At 38.8% G+C, this 12,695-nt stretch overlaps 1 protein-coding gene across 2 annotated transcripts in view; it reads right to left on the bottom strand.

The window, feature by feature from the left end:
* Positions 1–12,695, bottom strand: part of LOC135474322 (contactin-like) — a 31,356-nt gene that overhangs the window by 7,139 nt on the left and 11,522 nt on the right. For both annotated transcript variants that reach the window (XM_064754170.1, XM_064754171.1), the window contains exons 5-17: positions 11,390–11,544; positions 10,989–11,096; positions 10,152–10,481; positions 9,800–9,895; positions 9,251–9,484; positions 8,952–9,057; positions 8,105–8,289; positions 7,047–7,319; positions 5,679–5,972; positions 4,729–4,892; positions 3,335–3,461; positions 2,093–2,257; positions 400–540 (exon numbers count right to left, since the gene is read on the bottom strand). In XM_064754170.1, the coding sequence (XP_064610240.1) occupies positions 400–540; positions 2,093–2,257; positions 3,335–3,461; positions 4,729–4,892; positions 5,679–5,972; positions 7,047–7,319; positions 8,105–8,289; positions 8,952–9,057; positions 9,251–9,484; positions 9,800–9,895; positions 10,152–10,481; positions 10,989–11,096; positions 11,390–11,544 (2,378 nt within the window). The remainder of the gene's footprint in view (positions 1–399; positions 541–2,092; positions 2,258–3,334; positions 3,462–4,728; positions 4,893–5,678; positions 5,973–7,046; positions 7,320–8,104; positions 8,290–8,951; positions 9,058–9,250; positions 9,485–9,799; positions 9,896–10,151; positions 10,482–10,988; positions 11,097–11,389; positions 11,545–12,695) is intronic.

Genomic DNA, 12,695 nt, shown 5'->3' with positions numbered 1-12,695 from the left:
GACTATAACATCACAATGAGCATATTTAAGACCAATCAAATCAGGGGAAAACGAGGCAATGAGGTAAATACATGTCTTTCTTTCAGTACAACTGTATATGTCGATAAAATATTTTACACTTGGCATATTCAAGATAATAATTAAATAGCACAGATGATTCAAATAGTCATAGCTGTACAGGTGAAGAAGATCTAGCAGAGGATATGTCAATTAAGATACAATTTCAATTTAACGCATTCGTCCATTAATGGTGAACTCCAAATTTAGTACCAATATATATGGGTCATTTTGCCGAGTACAAGTGTACCAGGTTAGGTCCTGACTTACATTTAATGCTACAATGTTCAGCACTATGTGAAAAGTTTGGCTACGTAGCTAGCGTAATGTAGGCTGACTTACCTGAAGGTTGGCTAGGGGCGCTGATACCTATGTTATTTACAGCTAACACACGGAATGAATAGCCAACGTTAGGCTTCAAGCCATAGACAACAAATGAGCTTTTATCATCGTTCTCGTTCAGCGTCTCTCCAAAAGAGATATCTGTAAAACACCAAATGTACAAAATGCATCCAGGCCAATACTCAGTGCATAATTTGAGCAGATATTTGAGTAGGTCTTGTTAGATACACATTTGATACCCAAATACGAATAGTATCTTATTCAAGACCGACCTTTGATACTAATATACAGTGTTAAAATTATTGTTCAGCATTTTCTCTCTGCAGTCGGTACCGTGAGAGATACAGTCACAGTAATTCTCTGTATAAATTGGCGAGCTTCTTTCTGTTGGGTTTAAGATGCTCTGAAACACATGAAGTAGAAATAGTGTGTATAGTATAAGAAGAAGGAGTGTGTAAAGTATCAGAAGGAGTGTGTAAAGTATCAGAAGGAGTGTGTCAAGTATAAGAAGGAGTGTGTCAAGTATAAGAAGAAGGCGTGTGTACAGTATAAGGAGGAGTGTGTAGGCCTACAGTATAAGAAGGAGGAGTATGTATAGTATAAGCAAAACCTATATACTAATTTGACTTGGATTTTACTGCTACCTCAGAATATTTCACTTACCCTACTAAAATACATCCTTTTTCAGATTACAGGATTTTAACCCGGTAACTAATTAGGAAGACACACCGATCGTGTGTATTAAAACCATTAATTGGTATCAGGCTACACAAAGGCATGTATATACATTAAGGAGATCTACTGTCTACTGGTATAGACGTGTCGCCATGTTATATGACTGAAATATTGCTGAAGAGGCGTTAAAGCCAGAATCCTTCATTCATTAAATAAGGTTCGCATGTATACATATAACTTACGTGATGTTCTTATGCAATTACGAATAAGAGAATAAACTGAAACTTTCATTTCCTCCAGATTCATTCTTTCTATCCACAAATCTGTGGGTAAGATCGATATGATCGCTAGCCATCAGCAGATCATTAGCAGACATGACAGATAATGATATCTATTTTATGTCAACTGACATGTGGATATCGGTGGTCACACAGTCTTTTATCTGGGTATATTTTTTTCTGGGTGCAGTATTTTAATAAACCATGTTTCCTTGCACCTGTGATCTATATATGGACATTTTGTGCATGTATATTACAAACAGATAAGGTTTCATGCATACCAAGAACGTTTATCCACAGGTAATTGTTAAAATAATTAATCTATCAACTATTAATCTATCAATGTGTGTTCTGAAATGTCATGTCATTTGTACTAGTACTCCAATTCTATACGTTCTGAATTCAAATCTTATCGTTTTTAAGAATTTTAAAAAAGGTTTGCATTTGTTTTCTTCTTTTACACAGAATGCATGTTTTAGAACTAGCTTATCAGTGGCGAGGTATATGTATTTATTCTCAGGTTTGTGAGAAGAGGAAGTCTAAGTAAACCATCGCCCTTCGGCAAGTAACTCACAAACCTCCTGACATAATTACAGTCTTAGCCGAATAAACGATGGCATAACACAAGTACAGTGTTTGTAAAATATTGTAACTAAATGGATCACGTTAGCGTGTATGCCTAGGTATCCCTCAGTCCGAGCTCGCACCATATAGTGAAGTATTCATAAAGTCGCACTCACCTTTGGCTACCAGCTGCCAGCTTGTATTGTACTTGGTCAGCGCCTCTATTATAAATGCAGTGATGGGTAAGTCATTGTCACCGGTCACTGTCCACTTGACCCTCATGGAATAACTGGTGATAGACAGCCTATCTACGTACACACCGGCCATTTCAGGCGGGGGTCCTACAAACCAGAATGAAGCATATTGGTATGAAAGCAAGATCCATAAATTATGCATATTGGAGACACACACTTTAAGCCTCTATTTTGTTAATTCAAACATGAACAATTACAGAGTTTTTAATCTTGAAGGCGGAAAAGTCACTTTGTGAAGTTTGTATAAAAAACCCACAAGCATGATAACATGACCTCCAACCGGCAACGTTGAAGGTTTTGAAGTTATGGGATCGTGTGTTTCTAACTCAGGCGGTTTCGTACATTCTCAGGAGTAGAGCATGTTTAAAAAGCCTAACCCGTCTCAAACTGTTTCGCGTCCAAACTGTCTTAAAACGCTTGATATCCTTTCTAATCAGTCTACAATAAGATCTCATCTGAATGATTTGTCAAGATCTGAACTCCACAATATTCCATACTAAATAAATCCCATACCATTCCACACTTAGATGTTGCTGGGGATAAACTTTTAGATAGGTTTTGCACTGTTCATTGCTATGAGCAACATCGCATCTCTATCATCCCAGGCATATTAAAGAGTAGTTTCACAATGTATAAACTACATGACTTACAATGTGGATATTTTCATACTATAGCCATCCTACTGAGAAACAATGCCACATCATAATATTAATATTTCACGTCCATTTAGACAGTCATAGTCATGAATGTTTGTTGCAAACAATTCCAGCTACTGCATTATTCGTGTCAGTTTTTTTTCCTTTTTCCGCTCACAAGTTATGTAAGCACACAGTCTATAAACACTGTAACCTTAACAAATGTATCTCCATCAGCCATGTCTGTCAGGGACACATAAGTATGTATTGTACATGTTTACAAACATCTATGTGAAACTTTTAACAACCGCTTTTCTGTGGAGAAAAGAACAGGAGGTGCATGTCACTCTGTCACTTCACATATAAAAATAATATATGCATTCAAAGTGCTTTTAACTTAAGAATAACAATGGCCTTACTTCAGCAATGGTTTTGTTTGTCGACTACATAATTTTAAAGTCCACGTTACAAATTCTTCTCAACCTGACTAACGGTATGTATGGTGCGTGAGTCATAACCACAGCGTTACCTTCCACGGTGAGGAAAGCTCGAGCAGTAGCCTTGTCTAAAGGAGTCTGCGCCAAACATTCGTATTCGCCCATGTGAATCAGCTGGGCATTTCGAATGTATATGCCTCCGGGGTTTTCAGCATTTCCCTTGAAAGTCGAAAATAAAAAAGTACGCGCTTCAGCAGATCATTTGAATAATGCATAATGTTTTAAAAGAGTATTATGTATAATTGTATTAGTATATTAGTGAGTTTAATGAAAACTAAAGCTAAGATGACTATTAAATTGCAAACAATTCTAGTGGTTATAGATAACAAACCGTACAGTGAAAATACTTATAGGAATTTTTATAAAATATGGCATTTGTTTAAAATGTCTTGCTTTAATGGGAACCTTAAAAGGATGTTTTTTTACGTTGGCCATGCCTTAGACACTCAGGTCCTAATAAAGTTGTTGCAGATTTAGAGCTAGATTTTGCTCGATCAAGATACTTTTCAGGTACCAGTATCTTCCGAGCAGTAGTACCTGGCAATCCTCGTAAAGACAAGTAAACGTGAGTGCAGCCTCTAATACCAGTCCAATGAATAAACTGACTAGAAAATGTGTAAATGACAAACACTAAGCCAGGCCTTGTTTTCCATAACACAATCAATAGCCAAGTTTGCTTAATCATTAATCCTATGCGCACAATGATGAGAAATTTGACTCGGGTGGTCAAAAATGGCAAGTATGTGAGCGAAAATTGGTCATCGTATAACCCAGTCACAATGCTGTACACGCTTTTCAAGGTTATAATTTTAGAAAAGCACACAGTGGATAATGAATGGATTGTCAATGCTTTGCAAGGCTTTTCATTACTTAATCCCGACTGGGCTTCATGGCATGACGTCACGGTGGCCGTGGAGATGGACAGAGGGTCCAACTTTAGTGTGTGTTTATTTTTAATGGAGTGAGTGAGTGAGTGAGTGCTTGGGGTTTAACGTCGTACTCAACAATTTTTCAGTCATATGACGACGAAGGAATCCTTAGGATGCATGTACGTGTAATGTGCCTCCTTATTGCAGGACGGATTTTCACCGCTCTTTTATTTAGTGCTGCTTCACTGAGACGACTTACCGAAGGCAAGTAAGCCGCCCCGCCCGAGCCATTATACTGATACGGGTCAACCAGTCGTTGCGCTATCCCCTTCATGCTGAACGCCAAGCGAGGAAGTTACAACTTCCTCTTTTAAAGTCTTAGGTGTGACTCGATCAAGGATTGATCTTGGATCTACCGGTCCCGTATTTTTAATGGAACAAGTTAACATAATATGCAGTTTACAGATTAACATGGCATAGATATTGTCTCTCGGAAACATTTAGTGTGAAAATAAAGTCGTTGGGGATCTCCTTTAAGACTACATGTTAATACTTACAGCACCAAAATAGGGGTTGTTTTTCAAATCAATTCGTCTGCCATTGAAGAACCACATGTAGACCAAATCCAGGTCTCTGCTATGTGACGCCTGGCAATAGAGGAAGGCCGTGCTGTTCACTACTGTAGATGTGGAATCAGGCGATCGAAAAATCCGGGTACCCTCTGAAACAGATTAATTAATAGAGATGCAAAGATGCATATATCAGTGCTAAAAGACTTACAGCTGATAACATTGTACATAAGCAGTGCATTGCAAAGTTAAACAATTATAAATGAGTAGTTACACTAACTTACATTTCAAACATTGTCCTAAACCAGCCATTACACGAAAATGTGAACATGTATAAATGTTGATGTCATATTTTCTTGTAAACAACTTGTAAGACAACCTGGACCAGTTGTGCGAAAGTGTATTAGCTAATACTGGTATTAGGTCATATTTTATATTTAAAATTTAGCCAAATTCAGCAGACAATGTAGTTCTCCAAAGTCCATGTAAAACAGCAACAGTTTTAGTTCATATTTAATAAACTGCTACACGATTTTTAGGCTAAGTACAAAATTGAAGACATGAGAAATTCTCAAGACCCATACAGATTAAAGTGCCTTCTAAGTATTGAGAAAAGATCCAGCAAAATGTCACCTGATATCAGATGAAGACATTGGCTTAAAATTAAATCTGGTATTAAGTTTTAAACCAGTCTTGAACAACCGGGCCCGGTACTTTATTTGAACCAATGAATCAAGTTAGCTGCTGAAGCATTTTGGAACAGTATATGATGACATGGTGAAATGAACTTCGTGCTTCATAGAAGATGGAATTTAACAGCTTCTCTGGGAACACATCATGATATTTCCACTTGGAAAAAGTTAATACTACATGTATCCTGATGTCAAGCACAGTTAACGTGGTTTCATGTTTCCAACGCCATTGTCCTCAACACTCACCGGCTACTCTTAGCTGGCTGAAACTAGAAGCCGACCCTTCTGTATTTGTCGCAGTACAGGTGTATCTCCCCGCATCCCCGGGCTGAACGCCTGTAATTAGCAAATCTCCACTAATATCCAACCTTACACGTCCTGTCTCAGAGCCAGCTATCAGTCCCAACTCGCCCCCATTCTTAGCCCATTTAAAGTCCGGGTAAGGTGAAGCCTCTGGGCGACAGCGGATGGTAACATTGCCATTTATGGCAGCTTCGGTATTTGCCTGTAACGGATTTCTCCTGAAGGAAGGTTTGAAAGCTGAAATCAAGCCAACAATCCAATTCAATCCTGGTCAGATGAATATGAGTTCGTGATTTTACTTTATTCAATGAATTTTATGTTTAAGGACCTGCTCAAGCATTTCCCATTTATATGACCGTGGCCGTATATGGGTGGAGGGAACCGAAGTGCTAGGAGTAAACCACCGACATTCGGCAGGTGCGTGGCAAACCTCTTGACAAGGCCGAAGCGGGAGCCATCACAACGGAATTCAACCTCAAGGGCCTGAAAGTTGCAATGAGCCAGCCTTTTAAACGTCTGCACCAACGAGGGTCCGTTTTACCGAGGATGAAGTGTTTATTGAGGTAAGAATCATTAATAGTGTCATGAGAGATTCTTAAGACCAATACAGATCAAACTGTTTTCTAAGTATTGATAAAAGATCCAGCAAAATGTCACCTGCTATCAGAGAGTTAAATTATCAATTGTCACGAAAATACATTTTTGTCTATAATTGGTTATGAATTTAAAGCGATCAAAACTTCAAACATGCTGTGTTCTTAGCTTAACAACTTCTTATGTATTTTACTAAATGGTGAGATCATCAGACTAATGACATTATAAGCCACAGCTCCACGCCAGTATGTCTTAAATACAAGAGTTTAAAATTGATAATATTGACATTTTCTTTATTGGCAGTGAGCACGAGGATTTAGCCTGACTATTGTCAGCAAAACTGAGTGATAGGTCATGTTGTAGTGTCTTTGACATTGTGATTTATTTCATTTGATTTACTTATTTGACTGGTGTTTTAAGCTGTACTCAAGAATATCTTACTTAGACGACGGCGGCCAGCATTATCGTGGGAGGAATCTGGACAGAGTCCAGGGGAAACCCACGACCATCCGCAGGATGTTGCCAGGCCTTTCCATGTACGGACTTGAACTCACACCGACCACAATAGTGGAAAGCCCGTGGGACTACGTGGAGAATTCAATGTGAAGGGGCCAAAATAAAGCTGTTAGCAATGTAAACTTCAAGCAAACAACTAAACATATCGCATATTGCGTTTCATCAAATGGAAACAGACCAATTTGCCACTGTATGACTTACTCATGACTCGAAGCTGTCCGCTACTATATACCGTTCCGTAAATGTTCGAAGCGGAACACTGGTACATTCCACTGTGCTGTAGGGGGTCCAATGCTTTAATCACCAGGACGTTTCTGTTCACCTCCAGTTGACCAGGTATAGACTGTATCTTCTCCCCGTTCTTGTACCATGTGTACGCTGGTTCCGGGACCGCCTTAGCCTCACACCGCCACGTCAGTTGGCTACCCTTATCAGCGTGCTGGTTACCGAGAGGTAGTGTAAAGTAAGGAACCGCTAAAGGTAAACACGAAGGATTGGTCAGTGAGTGAATTGATCAAAAAAGGGCGGTAGATCTATTTTTAAAGAGGCTATACCGAAACTTTTTTTAAAAATCCATATTCGCTAATCAGGGCAAATTTTCTGTCTTTATAACTCAAATGACAAGTAATTGTCAAACTCGTACCTGAGCTAATTACAGTGTTAAAATGACTATAAGGTTTCAAAAAGTTATTATGTGATCCTCTTTATAAATTATACAATTGTTACTGCTCACTTAAACGGTAATAAACATGGATTTGTGGGGCTTTAGGGTTATGGATTAATCAAGACTGAAAACCCACCGTTTCGTAATCACCATTACTGTAACCGGTAACATTTTCAGAAGTTTGGTATATAACCCTACAGAGTAAAACCACAGCAGCGAAAAAAGACCGGATAAGTGATATTTGACAAATGATGTACATAGCCAGTAAATACTGGGCTTTCCTTATTTCCCTCCAGTTAGAGTTTTGGTTTTCCACTTTTCATGTAAACTAAATGCTTAGATATTAGGAACTTTTACGCCCCCTTCCACCATGGTTAAGCAGAAATAGCAATTTGTTAAACGTCACTGGTTTGGAATTACTGACTTTCTATGTAGTCACCACATTCAAATAACAATAACATGAAAACAAGTTACATTTCTATTCTTTGTTTATATTCAGGCTACGGCTTAATCAGCTAATGAATGGAACAACCAGTTATATGCACATCTGGAAAGGATTTGCCATGGTATTATTATAACCCAAGAGCACACCTACCGACAATTTTGAGATCGACCGCCTGGTCGTCCGTGGCTGATTGTCTCCTGGACACGTGACAGTTATATTGCCCTGAGTCCTCGAGCTGGGCATCTGGGATGATAAGAACCCTATTGTGATCTTCTAGCTGGGCTTTGGAGGGGAGGTAGCCGTCAATACGGCTCCACGAGTAGAACAGGGGATCGCTGTCAACAAGAACAGCAATATGGATAATCAAGGTGTCGGAACTCTTATACTAGCTGTCAACCATAATGGACTTTCCGGGTCTATTAGCGCCAGGCCAAGTCAAAAAATACCTTCAACGCACCATCACAGGACTGAGAAAGTACATAAAATAAGAAAAGAAGTCAACAGTATTCAGTAATGTTGGAAAGACGTAAGCATTGTATTAAAGGTAAATGAATTCAATCAGTATCCAAAATCCTGTACCATGCTAGTTTAGTAGTTATCGTTAATATGTACATATATCTCATTTGCTCTTTGATTGCCACTGATTGCAACTGATCTTGTTCAACAAGATGAATATAAGGCTAATAGGACCGGGCAAAGAGGGGTTAAATTGTGACGCAAACGCTAGAGCTCCCAACACCTTCCAACTCCTAAAATACACCCCTGATCTGATAATAACCATCGCTCCATTAAAGTTTTACACCGGAGCTATCCATAATTTAAATCGTGTTTTTTTGGGAGAAGGGTAATTCTGAAAACAACAAAACGATTCGCTTTCATATCATATATTTCTATTTTGTCCAAACTACCTATATACCGTATCACAATAAGTGCTATACGCCACCCGAGGCCAATAACAATTTACACTAATTGATAGAAATGAATCAATAGCACTTACGTGCCGTATGCAAAACACTCCAGCCTCACACGCTGTCCTCGAAGCGGGGATTTGGGGAAGACCGCTACAAAGTCGTCCTGGATCTGTGGACCCCATTCTAAAGGTGCTGGAACATAACAACATCAGACTGAATATTATAGATGTGTTATGGTAAAACACAGACTATTGATTAACGACAAAGCAAACAGCGGCAATCAGATCAGTAGCGAACTGAATAATGTAGAATGTAATATATGCCAGCCGCATTAGTTATCATACCTGTAATCCTTACAAAAACGTGTTTAAAGCTAAGAACTTACGGCTGGCGGTAACCTCGAGAGGGATGGGTAAGCTGGTACCACTAGGTGCGGCCTGTTGCCGTATCTCCGTGTTTTCGGTAGTTCGCAGCTGCACCACACAGTAATAGTTTCCCTGGTCTACCCGGGTCGCCTCAGAGAAGTACAGCTTTCCGTTATAGGAGATGAACAAGTACTTTTGTAGCGATGGCCGAAGAAAGTTCCGGGCACTGTCTTTGTACCATTGATACACAAGCCCTGAAAGTATAATGGCCGACAGTTTTCAACAACAAGAAAATGGGGGTAGAAGAAACATTTACTTTTTCAATTTTCTTGAAATTAATGAAAATGTTCATTGGGAATGCTGGAGTCCTTACTTTTCTGTTTATGTGTTCTTAGCACGTTATAGGGTTGTCCAAACAAATACATATATGCACGGGATGTATTCATAACACAGCAACTATGGCCAATACATCTTTGGCCTTATTAGGAGTATAAAATGTCTGAACACAAAAAATGCCTAACAGAGCGTTGTTTTCGAGGAAGTGGATGGTGTTTCTTTTGAAAACTTACCAGGTTTACTTTCTGGAGAGCCACATTCTATGGCAGCGCCCTGGAAAGCTAGCACTCTCACAGCATCTCTTTGTACATTAATAAACTGGCGTAAATCTGCAAATGGATACGTGACAGTCGACATCAAAATAAGAATTGTGATCCTCATTGTTGTTAGGATGATAATGTTTTACAAAAGCACAAAACACAATTTAACTTCGTAGGAAATTTAAATAAACAGTATATCACTGGAATTAAAGGATTATATATATTTACGATACTGTGAAAAGATGGTCTGCGGGAAAAAAAGCTTTCTGGATCAGAGGAAGAAATGTTTCATTATAAATATGGTGAACTTTTATTTCTTACGCACATCCAAATGACAACTGCACGGGACTGGAGAGTACTGTTCCAAACTTGTTCTCAGCCACACACTGGTATTCCCCTGCCTCTGTTTCTTCCTTGGGAAATGCTATGTTGAAGCGTCCATTTGTGACGGCGTACCTGCCGGTATTTGTGGGGATTGGTGTATACTGTGATCCGGTCAGTTTCCGCCAAGTGTACACCGGCTGAGGATTGCCAGTGGCCACACACTCTACATAGGTACGATCGGGAGATCCTATAATAATTTTGTCTTTTGGTTCTTCTATAAAATGTGGACCTTTTTCTAGCTGATTGATATCCTCGACGTCTGTCCCAAAAACTGTGTGAAGAAAACCAAAACTTTTACACCCGTTTTCAATTTTATGTGTAATTATAGGAAAAGCCGGATTTACCCCGTATTTAAAACATTGTGTTGATTTACTTTGTGTTTACAAAAAGACGACAATGGGTTCCACCATTGTTCTGTCTCAAAATGCATGGGAAATACGTTACCACTCTCACCACAAAACGTAATCGAAAAGACAGGACTGAATAATAGACTACAGAGTGCAGGTCGGAATTACTTCACGCTAAAAAAAAGTTCAATATTTAATGTTCAATAACAGTTTCATTACTAAGGAACAATGCAAACATTAGGCTTATGGAACAATGGGCAGTTCGTAAGGGCTGGAGATACTTGCCGACCCGCGAATTTAATGACATGGAATTTATGCTTCTCTCATTCAAACAGTGACAATTAACAATGTCAACAGATCTGAGCGGAATACCATGTAGACATAAAGTATTTCTTAAATATGGCATCAATAGAACTCAACCTTATACTCACAGAAATTTCGCCTAGACTGAAATATACGATGAGATTCGGATCTTGCGATTTCGCATATGTAAGGGAATTCATTTGCTGGTTTGGCTCTGCCCCAACCGTACACTACACCTGGAAGTTATATGAGATCCACCATGAAAAGTCATGTAGCGCCACGTCAATTCCGTGAAATATCATTACTTACAACGATCACATTTTCGGGAAACTAACATTATAATTTCAGTTGATTGTTTGTTGACGTAATGATGTAAAATCTTTGGTCAGATTTTTAGTCTTGCAAATACGTAAGTGGTAATTCGTGTATACATTATTGTATAAATTCTACATCGTAGAATTTAGATTGCAAAATTATATATCCATACGCATTATTCGTGTGCAATAAATTGAATATAAGCAAACTTTACCATTAAACTTGTAAACGACGGCGCGTCCCTTGCCCTCCAGCTCACTTTGGCTGATCCATGGCATGGCCAACTTATCGACGGCCTTTCCCGTACCGGACCACCAGAAGTCACCAGGGTTCAGGGAGTCCTCTTCCCCACTCGTGTACCAGTTATTCCTGAAAAACAACATTAAAATTTTTTCAGGAACCTGTAATTGAAATTTTTCAAGTATAGTGAAAAGGCTGTTGTATTCATAGCGAAGCCACTGACCTTCACCAAAAATCCCCCAAATATTCTGAGGTAAAACCAACGAGAGATGCATTGGATCCGGATTGTAACACCTGGTTATTAATGTCTTGAGCGAAGAACGCCATGCACACCTGAGCCAGTTTAGGATGTCACAACTGTATAATGCATTGTATCTACCTTATGAGTATGAAATTCATTATGACGTTTCATCTAATTAGACACAGAAAACCAATAACCCACAACTGAAAAACAAAACCGACCAGAAAGTATCAGCATTGCGATGGCGTCAATTTTTCATTTGCATTGTAAATATTCATACAATGTATCGAGGTTTGATATTCAGAGATACTTTGTGATCTTACTCTGTCAACCTCTATATGCCTCTTAGAACTCATTCTAGATGTCGTCTTAGTGTGCACATCATTCCTTTCCTTTTCTTTGAAACGAAATAATGACAAAAATTAATGAGCTGATGTCTGACTAACTGTGCCATGGTTTAGAGATTTTGTTTATGGATCTTGTAATCGCGGAAAATGCTGCGCATGTACAAGAAAAGTAAAATAAAGTAACAGTAGAAAAGTAAGCAGAGCAAAATAACCTGATGCCCGACAAGAATAACTAGACCTCGCTTTGAAGAGGTTGCTATGAGCGTTATTCAATCTCTTGTTCCACAGAGAGAAAAGATAATGCAAAACAAAGAAAAGACGGGTCAAACTTTCATCAAAAGTAATTACTTTTTGAACTTTAAACATTCACAGAGCCCCTAATTTCAGCCCATGTCGCTTCAACATGCTTTAGCGATGGCTATGTGCCAGCTTGAAAATTATCGCCTGCTGAAGAATAAACATACAGAAGACTAGTTCTAACACATGTCATCCCCTAGCCCAGTGAAAGGAATGCACCGAGAAAGAAGCACTCTACATTCCGGAATAGTGTGGTTATATAATATGATATGCATGAAGTCGTGTTTTATGGGACCCATAAAACACATAGAATTTATTTAAAATGTGCTCTTTTCCCATTATTTAATAAAACAAAACTACTGCTCATTTTCAGCTAATGATATCATCAGGAGTAA

Source organism: Liolophura sinensis, chromosome 1 (assembly GCF_032854445.1).
Source record: "Liolophura sinensis isolate JHLJ2023 chromosome 1, CUHK_Ljap_v2, whole genome shotgun sequence".
Taxonomy (NCBI): Eukaryota; Metazoa; Mollusca; class Polyplacophora; order Chitonida; family Chitonidae; genus Liolophura; species Liolophura sinensis.
The sequence above is the reverse complement of the archived record's forward strand: the minus strand, read 5'-3'. Positions and strand labels throughout refer to the sequence as shown.